Here is a 16,555-nt window from a genome sequence, read left to right as displayed (position 1 = left end):
TTAATTTTATAACGTACTTGTTCTATTGATTTTGTCGACCTTGATATCTTTAACGAAAGAGGCTCACAATGAGCTCATACATTCAATTAAAAAAAATATTTATTAATTAAAAAAAACTCTAATTATTAATTTAAAATTTATTTCATCATTTATTGATATGAAATTCATCACACTAGCATTTTATGCAAACATCTTCAAACATATGACCAACAATTTAGCGTTAGAATTGCTCAAAGTCGCCCACAAATGACCTCCATTTGTATTTTAATCTTGGAATCACACATTGGATTCCTATCTCTAGTGGCATTGATGAGACAGAAAGGCAAGTCTCGTTTGCTTACAACATGCCATAACTTGCCTTACCAACTACTTTTAACCATATCATGCCTTAATCAACCTCGACAATGACATAGCTATTAGCCATATAGGGCTGACCATATAGCACCCCTATCGCCACCAAGTTGAGGTTTCCCAACTCCCCCACCATCCCCGCTATTCCTTTCGTGTCCTTCAATTTTACACAAAGAATCTTAGCCAAAAGAGTTCCGAACAAACATACGAATCTTTCTCTTAAATCGCACATTTCAAGCACTTTCATTCTCTCAACTTCACTTTTTCCAATAATGGACTCCGTTTCCAGTCCATCCTCAACACCGCCAAACATTAACGACCACCACCACAACAGGCTGCACCACCGGTTCAAGCCGATCCAACCCGTTGCAGACCGGATAGTCAGAGCCCTCCGCCACCCGCTCTTCCTCCTCCACAGATCTGATTCCAACTTATTCTTTATATTAGGTGCCACCGGAAATGTTTACACCGTTGCATTATCTGCCACACCTTCATGCACGTGCCCCGACCGTACAACCCCATGCAAGCACATCTTATTTGTTCTTATCCGAGTATTGGGTGTCTCCATCGATGACACGTGTCTCCGGAGGAGGACTCTCCGGCCATGCCGGCTCAACCGCCTCCTCAGCACTCCTACGTCGCCTGAAGCACTAGCGGGGGCTGGAATACGGGAGAGGTTTCATCAGCTTTACTATCAGGCCAAAAAGCAAGGTGAGTCGTCCGGAGGAGTTAAGGAGATCGAAGAAGGGACAACGTGCCCTGTTTGCTTAGAAGAAATGGAAAAAGGGGAGAAAGTACTGGCTTGTTCGACATGCCGTAACCTGATTCACGAAGAATGCTTGATGAGCTGGAAGAGAAGCAGAGGGAGGAGGTCGGCTAGTTGTGTGATTTGTCGTGCAAGGTGGAGTGCTGATCAAGAGAAGTATCTGAATTTGGCGGCTTTCCTTAGCCAGGACGGGGGAGGTGAGGGTGGTGGTGGCGGCGGCGGCGGGCTCTGCGCTGGATAAATTGTGTTCCATTCTTACTTTGGGTTGGATTTATTTGGAAAGTTAATGTTATGAACAGATTTATTTGTTGTATAGATATACAATAATAGCAACTGCAAATGTTTATTTCACTTGTATAATAATAAGAGTAGAGCTTATTCTTGGGATGATTAAACATCATCAATGCAATTTATAAAAGCATAGGAGAATCAATAATGTTTTTTAAAAATAGGAGAATCATTAATAAATCTATAACAATAAATTTTTTATTTAAAAAATTAATCATATCACAATAAAAAATATTTACTGATGTAAGATCTTTACGAGAGATACAAGAATTAAGATAAACCTAAATTAAATGTCTATCAGTAAAAGATAAGATGGATCTTTGTATATAAACATTAGTTTTACCTCAACTATCAGACATGTCATTTGAGTTGAAAATATAGGTCTGTGATTTATAGATTTACTTAAATTTTATTTTCAGAACTTGATTAAGACTGCATGAGATTATGCTTAAGTTTTAACTTGTGACAATTAAGGGGAATCATACAAATTTTACAAACAAAACCATCTTTTTTATTACCTTTTTAATTAAAATACATAAAATTTGTTATACTTAACTAGATAAACATGTGATGAAATCATAATTGTTAAATTAAAACATGTAAACAAATGCGATAAAAAATTTAAAATTAATTACAAATAATATGCATAATATAATTTAACAAAAATAAAAATATCATATTCATTAATAACATTGAAGATTATGTGGTATAAATTTTAAAAAATTGATTACTTTATAGTTCAAACTCTCAAGAATAATACTTTTTTATAATATATATTTTCAAATTTATTTACTAAAAGTTAAAAAGAAGTTTTTAAATATTTTTTGTCAGAATTCTAAATCTTGAAAGTTGAAAACTCATAAAAAAAACTAGTTTTTCATATTTCAGCTTAAAAAGAAAATAAATAAAATAGGATTTATAGTAATTGGATAAGATAAATTCAATATAAACATGGTTGATGTGTATCATATAATACATCTTATTTTATACTCATACGATATAACATGTGAATTCATTTTTTATTAATATTTATCATATTATATATTACACGTATAATATTAAATATCTATAAAATTAGGTGCACTTCCGGATGCTTTTTATTTGTGACTGAGAGAGAAGATGGATTTGGTGAGTCAAATCGTTTTCCCAGGTCTGGACAAACCAAAGAAATTTGAATATGTTTGGTAACATGTTGAACCGAGTCTTATCCATTCCTTATAGCCAATCACATTTTAACAGCAAAATAATAGATAAACGTTGTTCCTTACATAGTATTGCTTTATGTCACTGTCAAGTGTCAAGAAAGGCAGACCAGAAAATACACTAATATTAAGATTGCTACTATAGTCCTAGACGAAATCTTTGATTTCATAAGCTTGATTTTATAATAATTGAATTTGGACCGACGGATAACAGATATATAAGAATCGAACACGTAATTCAGAAAAAAAAAATTAAGTGCACGAAAGTCATATGACATTCCGAAATTCTCCCCAATATTTGAAGATAATTACCACTCAACCATTGCCAGGCGTCTGTCATGCTCTCATTTCCATGCTTACTAACTATTTAATCAGCTTCCGGTATTGGTAACCACCTCAAGTAAAAAAAAAAAAAAAAAGGCTAAAGCTCTATCTCGCCGGAGACAATGGAAAACCCCGCCGGAACATTCCCCGGTTCCAGCAACTTATTTCGCAAAGTCGTAGCAGTTGCCGCCGGTGAAGCTCATACTCTCGCTCTCTCCGGTAACAAAAAATGAAAAACGAAGCTTTAATCTATTAGTTCCATATTGCTCCTCCTCGATTCTATTATAGTGATTAAAATTTTGAATTGGAGGATTATGATCATGTGTTTCGTAATGGATGGATATTGCAGGGGATGGGTGCGTGTATTCATGGGGCAGAGGAATGTTCGGGAGACTGGGGACCGGTTCAGAATCCGACGGGCATTTCCCGGTTCGTGTCAAGTTCCAAAACTCAGAGCTTAAGTTTGTAGCTGTCGCTGCTGGCGCTTATCACAGTCTTGCTCTTGCAGGTTTAGTCTTTGGTTTTATGCAATTTTTTTTTATACTTCCTTTTCGCTAATTCAATCTTTTTTATGTTTGTACATATGTTGCACTGAATTTCGTGATTGTAATAGTAATTTTGAAAAATGTTTAGTCCATTGACACCTATGGTTATGTAAATGGCAGATGATGGATCAGTTTGGTCTTGGGGTTATAACATCTGTATCCTTTATAGTAAAATTTGCTGCAAGATTTTTTTTTGGAGGCTCATCATTATTAGTATCTATTTTCTTTGCTTTCTGTATTTATGTATTTTGGTATATCCCTTGACTGTCATATGGATGGCCAACTTGGTGTACATGGGGAGAATTCTTTGGCACCTCAGTTGTTGGAGCGGTTCCTTGAGTTGGGTTCCCCTGATCAATCAAAAGATGAGTTAGAGATAAATACTAAAACACCATTGAAGGTATGACATGAGTTATGTTGCTGTAAATTAAAACTTGAAAGGCCTTCTTCCACATTCTTCTCATCACTTGTTCTACCGCAGATTTGTGCAGTCAAAGCTGGAGGAATGACTTCTCTGGCAATTGATAATCTTGGGGCCCTGTGGATGTGGGGCCTTTGTCCTCAGGAAAACAGCAGCAGTGATGGAGGCTTGACGTTTGTGAGTAGTTTTTCTCCAATTCCTGTTTGGGATTTCCATGGCCATACTGTTGTTAAGGTCGCATGTGGAAACGAGCATGTTGTAGCCCTAGTCAGTGCTGGAGAAACGTATAAAGGTGATGATCTTGTATGCTACTCTTGGGGTGGTAATGGCCATGGCCAGTTAGGCCTAGGAGACAGAGAGAGCAGGGTCCATCCTGAAATTGTTGAAACACTTAACCAGGACATCCCATGGACGGTTTATGAGGTAGCATGTGGTGCCTTCCACACAGCTTTGCTTACTCACAGAAAAAGACCTAGTGAAACACTTGAGAGTATGTGTTGGACATTTGGCCTTGGGGACAAGGGGCAACTTGGGCATGGAACCACTCAAAGTACATTAGTTCCTGAACCTGTGAAAGAGTTACCACAGCCTGTATATCTTGTTTCTGTTGACTGTGGCTTGTTTCACACCAGTGTTGTTTCATCGGCCGGAGATGTGTGGTCATGGGGAATGGAAAAGGGTCTAGGGCTATGTCCAGATGCTAGTTTTACCGGAACAGATGCAGGAGATGCCCTTTCTCCCCTGCAGATATCGGGTGATGGATTGCACGAGCCAAAATTTCGTGATCCAGTTCAAATTTCTTGTGGGGCTGCCCATACTGTTGTTGTGGCACATGATGGATATAAGCTATGGTCCTGGGGCAGGGGAAGGAGTGGAGTTCTCGGAAATGGTAAAACAATTGACTGTTTCACACCCTCAATGGTGTTATGGCCTCCACTGAATGAGGATTTCCAGCAAGAAGAGCTGAACAGTACTGTTGGTGAGGGAGATAAGATTGTAGATCATAAGAATTCTAACGCAGGGTCGGAAATGGATAAGAAGTTATCATTGGCGATGGAAGAGATGAAGCTGCTCCAGTCAAAACTTTCCATCATGGAAAGATATGCAAGCGTACTTCATGGTTCGATCTTTGGCAAACCTTTTGAAGAGCAAGATATCCCAATCTCATTGCAGAACTCTGGTACTTTTGACGTTGCTAGGGAATGGGAGAACATGTTGGAGTCATCAGACCGTAGCAAGCTTGTCAGGTTGGAATTGTTCTATCGAAACATGCTCGCAGGTGTTAAGGATAAGATGATGAAGAAAAGGATCCAGGAGATAATAAAGGAGTATCTTCCTTCTTCAACGCAAGAGAAATAGTGTTGATTGTTACATAGCTGCAGGAAACACCATGCTTTTTGGTTCAAATAGAGAACTTTTACAGTCCGCAAGTTGGATAAATTAGCTTGATACTATACCATACAAAGGATTATATTTGCTGTTGTCATCAATTACTGTGTAGTTTCTGTCCATAAAAAATCATGTACTGTTTTTAGGCATGATAATGTATGCATTTCTTTCAATAAAATCATGTATTGTAAATGACATGGCAGTTATTGCAAAATCCAAATCCTCTTGTCTCCATTTCCTGTTCCGTTTCATGCCTCAACTCTTATAAATAGTCACGTGTTTATTTTCTTATTATCGATTAATACGTGTTTAGTTTTACCTTTTTTTCCCTCTTTCTCTCTTGGCAAAAGGTTGGTAATCTTGAAATGAGGCAGAAAATTTGGATTGATAGTCGAATGGGGCGGCAAAGGCCAGATGCAACCCTCGGCAGCCAGCCGGAGGGAAGGAAACAAATAAAAAGTGAGAAAAAAGGAAAAGAAAGAAAATAAAAATGGTAAAATAGAGAGAGAAAATATATTTATAATAAAAATTATTTTTAAAAAAATCAATTTAACCGTTAACCATAAAATTATTATAAATTTAAATCTAAATTGTATACGTTTTTGGCCAAAGAACTTGAATTATAAGTACAACAAAAAAAAATTATAATTTTAAATTATATTTATTTTAATTTTAACTAATAAAAAATATTTTTTTTTACTTTTGATATTGCGTGTAACAAACATGGTATTGCTTTAAAACAGTATTTTTTTAAGAGGAACATTTTAATTCTTTGGGGAAGGCTTTTTTCGCCTCGTAACCAAACACACCTCAAATTAATCCCTCCTTTCTTTAACGACTCCAAAACGTTTCGCAAACTCCTCAAAAGCCCTAACGCAGTGAGACTCGCACTCGCTAAGCTCACTGATTCATCGGGAAAAAGATGCCCGGCGTTACGTCAGATTCCGGTGGTGGCGCGTTGGTATCACTCTCATCGGAGTCCCAGGGCGCGGCGGTGTATCCTCTACACCATGGCCTGAAGTCTCCAATCTCTCGGCTCTCCATTTCATGGTCACGCGGTGACTCCCTCCGCGTCTCGGTCTTCGCCGCACCGTCCTCCGATGATTCCGACAAAGAAGACGCCGGAGGAAGAGTAGTGGAAGTGAAGCTCGGCGGCGGAGACGGTGAGATCACTGACGCTAATTGGCGGAAGATCGCGTATGGTTCGGTCTCTCCTTTTGCTCTTCTACAGAGCAGGAAAAACGCCGCCTCCAGCTTGTCCAAAATGTCCATGAAGTCTTCACGTTACGATGTTGACTGGTGATTACTTTTCAAAATTGTATTTTCGTAGCCATATATTCGACATTTATTTGGATTTTTGTTTTGAAAATAAATTTGAATTTGTTGTGATTAGGTGGGAGTACATAATGGAGTACAGCAAGGACATAAGTGCTCTTCTTGGTAATCGGAAATCCGCTTCCGGTCCGGTTATCGACGATCCAAAGTCAGTTATAACGGTAATTTCTTCTTTCTTCTTTATCATTTGCTTTATCATGTTTGACATTCTATAATTCCACTCTCACTTTCATTTCAATTCGCATTTTTCTTAGAAAGGAGAGGAACCGACTAGTTTGAAGGCTGCGTGGGAGCTATTGGAAATGTTTTATGCAGAAAAGCCATCTCAATCTTGGTTACCTGAACGTCTTGTCGATTGGTTAGCTGTAAATCACTTTCCTTTTCTGTTATATCCATCAAATCTTCCATTACTTTGGTTTTAAAGTTGTTTGTTACTTCTGCCGTACTAATAATCAATTTGTTATCTTGGCAGGATTACGATAGCCTTTTCTCAGGAACACACTCCACAGTCCACTCAAAGCTTGTTGATTTTCAAAAAGAACTTGTTAACTTGCAGGTTTTACATAACTAGCCTTCTACATAGCTTACTGGAGTTGACTTCTGGAGATGGTTTTTATGCAATTTTAGAGTTTAGACTTGTCAGTTGTTTGAGTTATTTGTACTTGATTCTAGATTCTCTAAGATGGTGGTAGTTAATCAGTTTATTCAATGCAGGTTGTGGAAGATGATCCAAAATACTGGGAAGTTATGTCATCAGCACTAGCAGTTGGTTGGCTCGATATTGTGGTAAGTGCTTTGGTAATCTGGTCTGGTTTCGTAAGTGACACTGATCAAAGCATGTATATGTATTTCTTTTTGGAATTTTAATGATTGGCTACAGTTTGATGTTTTCACTTGCAGGTGAAAATGTTGCGCTTGCATGGATCTTATCAATTAGATCAACTCAGCAATCGTGAGGTTGGTAAGAAATTGATTATTACGCATTTCATATGAAAGATGTAGATCTATGTTTCTGTAATAATTGTATGTTTTTAGTACCATTTAAGCATAAACTTGTAATTCCCTCTGTAAGACCTTGTAATACAATATGTTGGTCAGAGGTTGGTGCCTATTGTGCTACGTCTGTCTTTGCTCCTTTCAGCCAAGTAGTACTGTCTCTTTTCATTTTCATGTGTCAAGGATTTCATTCACCTTTTTCTTAAGTTGGTCTGTCCATCTCAAGTAATGCCGGTTTGTTGTTGCTGTAAAAAATTGAAATCTATGTATTTTATGTCTCTTTTGCATGTACATCGACAGACAGAGAATGGTCTTGTAGAGGCAGTTGCTGTTCTTATTTCGAAAATGCCACGCATGCGTTTGGAGCATGCTGGAAATTTGGGTGAATGCTTTAAGTCCAAACCTGATTTTGTGAAGGTATCTTTAATTTTTTTAGTCATGTTCTTCTCTCATCTTGATTCATGATCCACTACCTCTAAAGATAAGTAACTCAAGTCTTTCTTTGGCATAGGCATGGGAGAAGTGGCGGGCACAAATAAATAAGCTGGATTTAAGTGCATTCTGGTTTCAGTGTGATCACCAGCAGACTCGGGAGGGCTTGAGAAGTATGTTACAAATAATGCTGGGTAATGCTAATAGTCTTGGCACTGCAACATGTCATTGGATAGAGCTGTATATTTCACACTTGCTATACATCAGGCCATTCACTGTGGTATATACTTTTCCTGTACTAAATTGCTCTTAGCCTTTGTACATGTTAGCTGGACTTTGAAATATTCATTTTATTTCTTTTCTTGTATCAGGGGTTAGAAAGCATGTATAGTTTGGCACAGAAATGCATTCAATTGAAACCAATGGCCTCTGCACACAGGTTGATGGAACTTATGATTGGAATTCTTGGGGAAAATACTGAGGTGACACATGGGGATAAAACATTAATTGACATTCTCCATTAAAATTCTCCTTTTTGATATCTTAACCATAATCTAAATTCTGCCTTTTCAACTTCTCAGGTCGTATTAGCAGAATGCTCGAAAGGGTTTGGTCCTTGGTGAGCTGCCATATTTCCTTATTGCTTTTTGTTAGCATTTCATTGTTCAAGCCTTATTTGGGTTGTTACTTTTTCAGTTTTTTTTGGTCTGACAACTATGAGAAGTTATCATGAAATTGAATCTTGGACATGCCTCTGTGATTGTTCCTGATGGTCATTAAAATCTAACTCCGTATGTTGCTTATCATCAGGATGGTTGCCCATGCCATAGAGTTGTTGACTGCTGGGAGCAATCATGCAGAAATGCTTTTACATGAAGAGCGTCAGAACATGGGGGGAATAAGCATAGAGGAGCTTCATCGACTAGTTTATGCTCAAGTCCTATCCTCACATCCATTAACTTGGCAAGTAAGTGCAAATAACCATGTGAATTACTGTCATTGGTTTATCAAGGCAAAATTAAGCATGGTTTTTACATTGTATGACTTAGGATAGCCTTTTTAAGTTGACAAATGAAATTTGGAGTGCAACCTAACCAACATCATTGGATATGATTTGTAGTAATTAGTACATTTGTTCTATTTCTCATTAATATCATACTCGATAAAGAATAATATTTGAATGGAATGCTAAGTATTTCTCACATATTTTTTGTTGTAACATCTACAGATTGCTCCAATTTATCTTACGTCATGCATGAAGCAGGGGATGGTTCTGTTGCAGATATTATTGTCCAAACAGCCTGTTATATATAATCAGTTGTTGCTTAAGGTCATCGGCTCATTTTTTTTTTTTATGCCTCTCATCTTTATTATTGTGCATGTCTTTTCCTCTAATCTTGGATTATCAAGTGGTTGATAGATAATGTAATTTTATGTTGCATGCAGAATATAGAGATTTGCCGCCTTTATGAGCTTGACAACATAACTTCAAATATTATGAAGGTATAAGTATCTGTACTTTGGAAGGTTCTTTTTTTTTTTTGGTGATGGACAATGCATCAATCTTGCTATTCATTTTGGATATTATGTGTTTCCCAACCTGTTGAATGATTTAGTTGTAGGACACGATAATTGAATGTGTGAGCATGTCAATTAAAGATTCTCACTGTCCTTGTTCAGATTGCTGGAGTATACCACTGGAAGCATGGTAGGAAAGGTTCTGGAGTATTTTGGCTGCAGCAAGCCCGGGATGACTATCGTCTTAATAGGATAGCTCAGCAATTGTTTGATTCTGTTGGCAAAACAATCTCTGATGAGAGTTTCAAGGTAATTTGTTTAAGCAATCTCCTAAGCTCAAAGCTGTTTTCTTTCCTCCCTTCCCCAATTTGTTACTTATTATTTTCGGAAATAAAGAATTTTTTATCTTCAGTATTTATTTTAGTTTAAGAGATACTTAGTCTGTCCTCCTCTATCTTCACAGCAATGGGAAGGGTTAATTCAGTTATTGGGTTCTGAATGTAAGACTGCTGGTGGACTAGAGTTTCTGCACAAGTAAGAATTATGCCATTGCTTACTGTTGGATTATCATGTATATTGAAAAGGACCGCTATAAATTTTCTAAGCCTGAACCCTAACCTTTGACGCAATCACAGGTACAGAGATTTAAAGAAATCACTCCAGCAGGTTCAAGATGGAAAAACTACAGATGCTACTCGGCAGGCTGTGGAATCTCTTATATCGGTATATATTCGTATTATCATTCTCTCGATTGTTAGAATAATCGAATTTGCCCTGCTAGTCTGCTACTGGTTTCATAATGAGGAGATATTTTCTCAGATATCAGGTCACATTAAATTCGATAGAGTAATGGCTGCACCCATATGTATGGGACCTTTATATATGTCTGTTAATTCTCCTGAGTATAATTGACTATTGATTTTATCATCGTCATCAAGATCATAACAAGGGCCAGTTTCTTCTGTGATATTCTTCTTTTCAAACTACAGCTCATGAAAAACCCCTCCACACCTCAACGCTTTTGGTTGCCGCTTCTGTATGATTCGGTAAGCTCCTTTAACTACGATTGTGTACCTAAATTTCTTACTGAACTGCAAACTTTGGATCTACTCATGCCTCGCTAAACTGACTTGTGGCACTGGTTTGTTTTTTCCGCAGTTGAAACTGCTTAATTGGCAGGATCGTCCTTTGTTCAATGTCTCTCAGACAAATCTTCTGTTAAATAAACTAGAGGAATTGTCCATGGCAAGGCTTCGCCCAGACTTCATTGAAGCTGAGTTACCACCCCAGGCCTTACACTCTGTTAGACTAGCTCTTGCCAAGAATCTTGGTCGCGCTATTCTAGAGGAATGAGCCCTCTCGAGAATGCAAACCAGTGCCTGAACTTCACTGCGTCCACAAGCTAAATTGTTTGTTCCAAGGTCTTGAGATTGTCACGCAGCAGCTGGCCATGTCTAGAGACATTCGATTTGATTTAAGGTTTGTAGGCGGAGTTTATATGTTCAGCCACAGAGATATGAAAGCACATGGGCCATGGATGAGCTGCAAAGTTGCAAATTAAGCTTTACATACACAAACAGGGCCTACAAAAGAGAATAGGAAATCTGTATTTCTTCTTTGCAATCAATGAAAGCCTGATTTTATGATACATACTGATAATTCATATCAATAAATATAAAAAGCAAAATGAACAAGCAAATGATGGATAAAAACAAATAAATGAACAAAAGAACCTCGTAAGCCAAAGCAAATTGTGCTAAATCCTATAGGGAATAGACAAAATTAGATCCCAAGGAATCTCATAATCTTGAAATAAATGAAAATCCACCCACCTTTTCTCACAAGCAAGCCCTTGAAAGTCCTCTCTGCCTCCATAGTTTCCTCTCTCTCCCGACTCTGCATCTTTTGGTGAGTAGCAACTGGACTTCATTTACCAGAACATCCTGAATAGATACTATGCAAGATTACTGCCACATCTTTAGGTACTTGCATCCATCCAGGCACGGCATGCTAAGGATCTTTTCTGGGTCATCTCACAAAAAGTATATAGGATTACAGTAACATTCCAAGCACACAATGCTACACAGGGAAGCAGCCTTCCTTGTTTTGCTGTACACCATAGCCCAGGTTATTAGAGTTTCTTAGGTAGATTATAAGTCTTCTTAAGGAACTTTGAAGCTGTGTCGTCATTCCGGTAACACAACACGCGCAGGAGCGTGTTTGGCTCGGTAGGATTCCACTGCCCTGATGTTGGAGGTAGTGGAAGCCTAGACCTTGCTGATGAGCTGTATGTCTCCAAGGTCACACGTCTGAACCGCTCAATTAAGCTCTCTGTGTCAGTTCTGAAGAGAGGAAGGACACCTCCCACAGTAGCTGAAAACTTATCTATGAGGTCAGCAGGCAAACCATCCCCATTGGCCCAAAACAAGTCTTTAAGGGCTTTGAAATCATCCTCGATAATTTGAGAATCCTGACGAGAGAAAGAACGAGAGGGGCCTCCAGCAAGTAAAACCAGCAAGAATCCATCACAGGAAGCTTTCATGATATCAGTTATAATCCTTGTACGAACTCTTTCATGCACAGTTTCTGAGATGGTCAACAAGTTTCGCTCTAGTTCCTGTAATAGAGGGTCAATCCTAGAAGATGATGGCTCCCCTATATACAAACCATCCCATAAAACATGACTTAGGTCACGGAATACAATTTTGTAAGCTACTGCCTCAGACAGTTGCTGCACCCCTTCCACACAAGCAGCAGGTGTTAGTTCAAATTTCTTGCTCAAACCATTTGAAAAATCTTCCACATGAGCAGACTCACAGTTTCTCAAGTGGGTTACTATCCTCTTCTCTAAAACTTCCATCTCAGTTCGGATACGGTGCAGAGTATTGATACGAACACAGAGCTGTGGCATCCCAAATGAATTATCTCCATTCATTGTTGCAACCTGAGAATTTCTCTTCTGAGAATTCTGTGACTTTTCTTTTTTCTTCCACACGCCTTGGAACTTGGATCCTGTCTCACACCTGGTCAATGCTGGCATTGTAGGGATGTATGTATTGCGTGATCCTACATGTCAGATTAGAAGGACAGTATATGTTAGAAACTCTAAAACCTTAGACAACATATTGAGATCATTTATGAGATCTGCAAGCATTTACCACAGCCAGATTTTGCCTTGATTACATAATACTGAAGACATTTGTCAAGGCCAGCCATCAAATCAGGTAGCAATGCAGGATGTGTTGGTATTGGCAGCTGGAAAAATGCATCTAAAGTCTCATCAATGATTCGCAATATTTCAACAGCAGAGGGAGCAAATCCTTCTTGATTTGCTTGCGGATTCCAAACCTACCATAATGCCATATATTACTTAGCAAAAAGAAAAAAATACTAATAATAACAAAGTCTGATTATAACAAAACTGCACCCAGAAATTCAGTAGATGTCCAAGTCTGTTGCATGACAAACAAGCAAATGTTTGCATGAATTGAAGCTTTAAGCTATTACTATTTGCTGTAAGCATACTATCCATTTATAATAATTAGCTTGATGCATCACATATTGGCTCATATGAGCACTTAGCAAGCTAACGCAGTTTACAACCCAAAAATTTAGCACATGCTACAAAAAATTACTGCAGTTCTTTAATGTTTTAGTGCAGAAATACTTGTCACTATAATACCTGTTAATGGAACATAAAGTACCTCTAAATAGATACTGCTTTGCAGGATTTCAAAATAGATAGGAGTAAATGAATTCCTGCACCTATAGAAAAATCATCTCCTACTAACATATGCATCCAGACTCCAGACCTACTTTCGTATAAACACCGCAGCAGCTTTTAGGAATGCAAAGCAGACTGCTTATTTTTTTAATAAATGCTAAGAGGCAACTATTTAAATTTATGGAAACCAACAGCTAATAAAACATCTCGGAGCTTATCAATATATGCTTAATTCTTCATTCCTTCACAATACCTATTTTTTAACTTCTTGTCTGTAGGCAAGTCATGCAACAGACCAGAGCCTAACTGATTTATCCATAAAGACAGAAATCTTTTAGCAAAATATGATTATTGCCGGTAACCAGAAGAGAGCAATAATTTCACCATGAACATATATGAAACTGAGAAGTTGTAGAACTTGATTTTGATAGATATAAAATTCAGATAAAATTTTAATCTAAATGACAAGAATAGCAAGCGCACACCTCTTGCTGCAAATTCCTGTCAACCCATTCTTTAAGTCTGTCTAATCTTGTCTTGATCCACCCTTTAACCAGATTGGCAATTGCAGCTTCAGCCTCGTAGGGAGGCATCTCACGGATTATTGCCTTCCCACCATCATCACTGTCTACTGCATCCTCAACTGCAATCTGCACGAGATCTTTCTCCAGTTTATCTGCAGCTCTCAGTACTTGAACAGCATCAGGGGTTAACTCCGTAATGCCTGATATAAACTGTTTTATCTCATTTGCATAACAAGCATGAAGGGTGGCCACGGCCACACCTGCAGCCAAAGGATGCCAACCCTTCAATATTGGACTGAACACCTGCTTCTCGTGAATTGCTAGATCACCAACATCCTTAGCAAGGATTGCAAGAACAGGAAGAGGATTCGGCTGGTTTTTGGATGCTCTCCTGCTTGAGTCTGCTTTCTCCATTCTCTATATAACCAAAAAAAAAAAAAAGCATATTCATAATTATTAAACCAGCTAAAAGGGAAGAACTGGGAGGAGAGAGAAAGAGTATGCAACACATCACACATTTGATGCATTTCAAGTCTCATACAGATGAGCAAATGCAATGAAGATTCAGATACCATATGTGCGCTATAGGCACTCATTTATTTTTCATTCTCAGTAAAGGGGAGCCAATAGCAGATAGTAAAGACTTGCCTGGGCAAAAGCAGTGCGCAATGATGACCTGATGTAAGTGTCAATTCTGCTTCGAGCTACATCAACTTCCCCTCTCCTCTTTCTGCGATACTCAGAGGACACATCCTCAACCAAAATCTTAGCCGCTGATACACCTAAAGAAACAATGCCCTGCATGGTATACATATTTACACTATCGAAAGTGTCATGATATGCAAGGAGTCTTTTCTCTGCCCAGCCCAGTATTGAACTCAATGTAGAACTTAAAATCTTGGAGTATTCCGGATCCTTGGTTGTCTTGGCATCTTTTGCTACTTCTGCTAGCTGACTATCAGCAGCATATAGTAAGTCCATTTCAACTTGGCCAGTGGCAACAAAACGGTGAAACAGGACCCATGTAAAGCAGAGGTTATGAAGCATCTGGTTAATCCCAAGGATCACCCATGTCTTCTTTATGTGCTCCATAAGCTCATCAACTTCCTCAATAATAGATGTTTCATCATTAATATCAAAGCACGTATCCAAAAGCATTTCATAGAGTCTAAGATTCAATGGAATGCCATCTGCCCAATGGCATGAATCAGAGAACGACCCGTCAGATCTGGAAGCAAGAGACATAACAGCACTGCGAAGAACTTGCATTGACTCATTGTTCTTTCCAGTTTCTATTGGCCTATCTAGGGCAGCATGAATGGCTTGTCGTAGCCTTTGCGATGCATTATGTGACTTATCAAGTGGAACACGAGGATGCAATAGTAACCCAGCCTCAAGAACCTTGAGGTTTCTTTTCTGCCATGCATCATATTCTTGTTGATCAGTAAAATCCGACTGCTTAAGCTGCTGTAACAACTCCAATGGAAGAACCACAGATTCAATCCGCCTTCCAACCTGTGATAAGTACATTTATAGTAGACCATTATCAATGCTAATGAACTACACACCAACCTGGTTAATCATAATGCATCATTCCACCCCACCCCCACCCGTCACCCCCAAGAGATAAAAAAAGAAACACAGCAGACAGTAATCACTATTAAATAAATAAAACAGGAATAGAATTACAACAAATAAGAATTATAAACTTCATCAAAATCCTATTAAATTCTTTTCTTAAATTTGATAATCATGATGGATTGCCCAAATATTCGAGAATTCACATTATCATTCCAACATTCAGGAAATAATTCTAGAATAAAATTTGTTTGTAACTTGAATCAAAATCCATTTTCCAACATCGTTATTATCGAATCCTACCGCACCAATTTTAATATTAAAAAATTTAATTAAAATTAATTTAACAAGCAGCATTACTTGGATCAAATAAATTCCAAATTTAAAAAAAAAAGTCAGCAAAATTCCAGATCAACCAAAATTTCATATAAAACAAACTTAAATTGAGCTGACCAGGCCACCGCCGATTCTCAAGAGCGCTCTTCTAACACGCGAATCAACGGTCTCAGGTACTCGCATTTGAATCCTCATAAGCTCCCCCACAGTCGGAGGCCGCTTAGACTTGCCTTGGCCCGAGCCTGGCCCGGAACCCGGACTCTTCTTCGAGCCCGATGAAGAGCCCGGCGACTTCAATCCTAAAGCCTTCTTCATCTTACTAGCAGCTGCTGACGTAAGCGAGCGCTGCAACGCAGGCGAGTTAGGCGAGTGGTTGTGGTTATGGTTTTGGCCAGGCGAGTTGTAACTCGGCGAGTCGGAATTGAAGGAGGCGGAAGTGGAGAGAGGTTTGGAGGAGGAGGTACGGCATACGGCAAGAAAGACGTCGTAGGCTGTGAGTCGGAGGTCCGAATCGCTGAGTTGAGAGGCGAGTTGGCCGAGTGGAGATTGGAGATCGGTTGAGGTGAGCTTAGTCGGCATTGGTTGAGGTTGAGTAGGCGGTGGCGGTGGCGTTGACTCCCTCTTTGAATGGCCGAGTGAGAGGTCTCTGAAGAGATGCGCCATTGTTAACAGAGAGAGAGAGAGAGAGAGAGAGAGAGAGAGAGAGAGAGAAACAAGCGAACCGAGTCAGAACATTGGACTATTTGAGAGAGTAAAAACTGGAGAGAAACAGATAGGAGCTGTTTGGCATTTTGTTTTTTTTTTCAAATTCTATTTTATTTCGGAT

At 38.6% G+C, this 16,555-nt stretch overlaps 4 protein-coding genes across 4 annotated transcripts; 3 read left to right on the top strand and 1 right to left on the bottom strand.

Annotated features, from left to right (window-relative positions):
* Positions 1–180: 180 nt before the first annotated feature.
* Positions 181–1,512, top strand: LOC18587982 (SWIM zinc finger family protein / mitogen-activated protein kinase kinase kinase (MAPKKK)-like protein). Its single transcript, XM_007012080.3, has one exon. It carries the CDS (start codon positions 624–626, stop codon positions 1,356–1,358), a length of 735 nt encoding a protein of 244 aa, XP_007012142.3. The 5' UTR covers positions 181–623; the 3' UTR covers positions 1,359–1,512.
* A 1,479-nt stretch (positions 1,513–2,991) lies between these two features.
* LOC18587981 (Regulator of chromosome condensation (RCC1) family protein) lies at positions 2,992–5,520 on the top strand. Its single transcript, XM_007012077.3, has 5 exons — positions 2,992–3,150; positions 3,281–3,439; positions 3,597–3,632; positions 3,752–3,876; positions 3,958–5,520. The coding sequence occupies exons 1-5, from the start codon at positions 3,054–3,056 to the stop codon at positions 5,254–5,256; spliced, it is 1,716 nt and encodes a 571-aa protein (XP_007012139.3). The 5' UTR covers positions 2,992–3,053; the 3' UTR covers positions 5,257–5,520.
* A 553-nt stretch (positions 5,521–6,073) lies between these two features.
* On the top strand, positions 6,074–11,215 carry LOC18587980 (nuclear pore complex Nup85-like protein). Its single transcript, XM_007012074.3, has 18 exons — positions 6,074–6,585; positions 6,680–6,782; positions 6,876–6,986; positions 7,094–7,177; positions 7,336–7,407; positions 7,522–7,578; positions 7,918–8,034; positions 8,129–8,329; positions 8,421–8,531; positions 8,631–8,668; positions 8,860–9,016; positions 9,278–9,379; positions 9,496–9,552; positions 9,730–9,876; positions 10,031–10,101; positions 10,203–10,290; positions 10,557–10,613; positions 10,726–11,215. The coding sequence occupies exons 1-18, from the start codon at positions 6,209–6,211 to the stop codon at positions 10,918–10,920; spliced, it is 2,145 nt and encodes a 714-aa protein (XP_007012136.3). The 5' UTR covers positions 6,074–6,208; the 3' UTR covers positions 10,921–11,215.
* LOC18587979 (elongation factor Ts (DUF810)) lies at positions 11,156–16,555 on the bottom strand. The gene is made up of 5 exons (XM_018127599.2): positions 15,847–16,555; positions 14,464–15,330; positions 13,777–14,232; positions 12,726–12,915; positions 11,156–12,633 (listed from the first exon to the last, which is right to left on the bottom strand). The coding sequence occupies exons 1-5, from the start codon at positions 16,390–16,392 to the stop codon at positions 11,699–11,701; spliced, it is 2,994 nt and encodes a 997-aa protein (XP_017983088.1). The 5' UTR covers positions 16,393–16,555; the 3' UTR covers positions 11,156–11,698.

This window comes from Theobroma cacao, chromosome 9 (genome assembly GCF_053813885.1).
Source record: "Theobroma cacao isolate CCN51 chromosome 9, ASM5381388v1, whole genome shotgun sequence".
Lineage (NCBI taxonomy): Eukaryota > Viridiplantae > Streptophyta > Magnoliopsida > Malvales > Malvaceae > Theobroma > Theobroma cacao.
The sequence above is the reverse complement of the archived record's forward strand: the minus strand, read 5'-3'. Positions and strand labels throughout refer to the sequence as shown.

What these genes read in the sequence shown, in the direction of transcription:
- LOC18587982 (XM_007012080.3), top strand. Translation starts at nt 624, where the DNA reads ATGGACTCCGTTTCCAGTCCATCCTCAACACCGCCAAACATTAACGAC.
- LOC18587980 (XM_007012074.3), top strand. Translation starts at nt 6,209, where the DNA reads ATGCCCGGCGTTACGTCAGATTCCGGTGGTGGCGCGTTGGTATCACTC. An exon ending in ATCCAAAGTCAGTTATAACG is followed by an intron (nt 6,783 to 6,875) that starts GTAATTTCTTCT and finishes CATTTTTCTTAG; the next exon opens with AAAGGAGAGGAACCGACTAG. An exon ending in ATCAACTCAGCAATCGTGAG is followed by an intron (nt 7,579 to 7,917) that starts GTTGGTAAGAAA and finishes GTACATCGACAG; the next exon opens with ACAGAGAATGGTCTTGTAGA.
- LOC18587981 (XM_007012077.3), top strand. Translation starts at nt 3,054, where the DNA reads ATGGAAAACCCCGCCGGAACATTCCCCGGTTCCAGCAACTTATTTCGC. An exon ending in GTCTTGGGGTTATAACATCT is followed by an intron (nt 3,633 to 3,751) that starts GTATCCTTTATA and finishes ACTGTCATATGG; the next exon opens with ATGGCCAACTTGGTGTACAT. An exon ending in ATACTAAAACACCATTGAAG is followed by an intron (nt 3,877 to 3,957) that starts GTATGACATGAG and finishes GTTCTACCGCAG; the next exon opens with ATTTGTGCAGTCAAAGCTGG.
- LOC18587979 (XM_018127599.2), bottom strand. Translation starts at nt 16,392, where the DNA reads ATGGCGCATCTCTTCAGAGACCTCTCACTCGGCCATTCAAAGAGGGAG. An exon ending in TGAGAATCGGCGGTGGCCTG is followed by an intron (nt 15,331 to 15,846) that starts GTCAGCTCAATT and finishes TACTTATCACAG; the next exon opens with GTTGGAAGGCGGATTGAATC. An exon ending in CAAGGCAAAATCTGGCTGTG is followed by an intron (nt 12,634 to 12,725) that starts GTAAATGCTTGC and finishes TCTGACATGTAG; the next exon opens with GATCACGCAATACATACATC.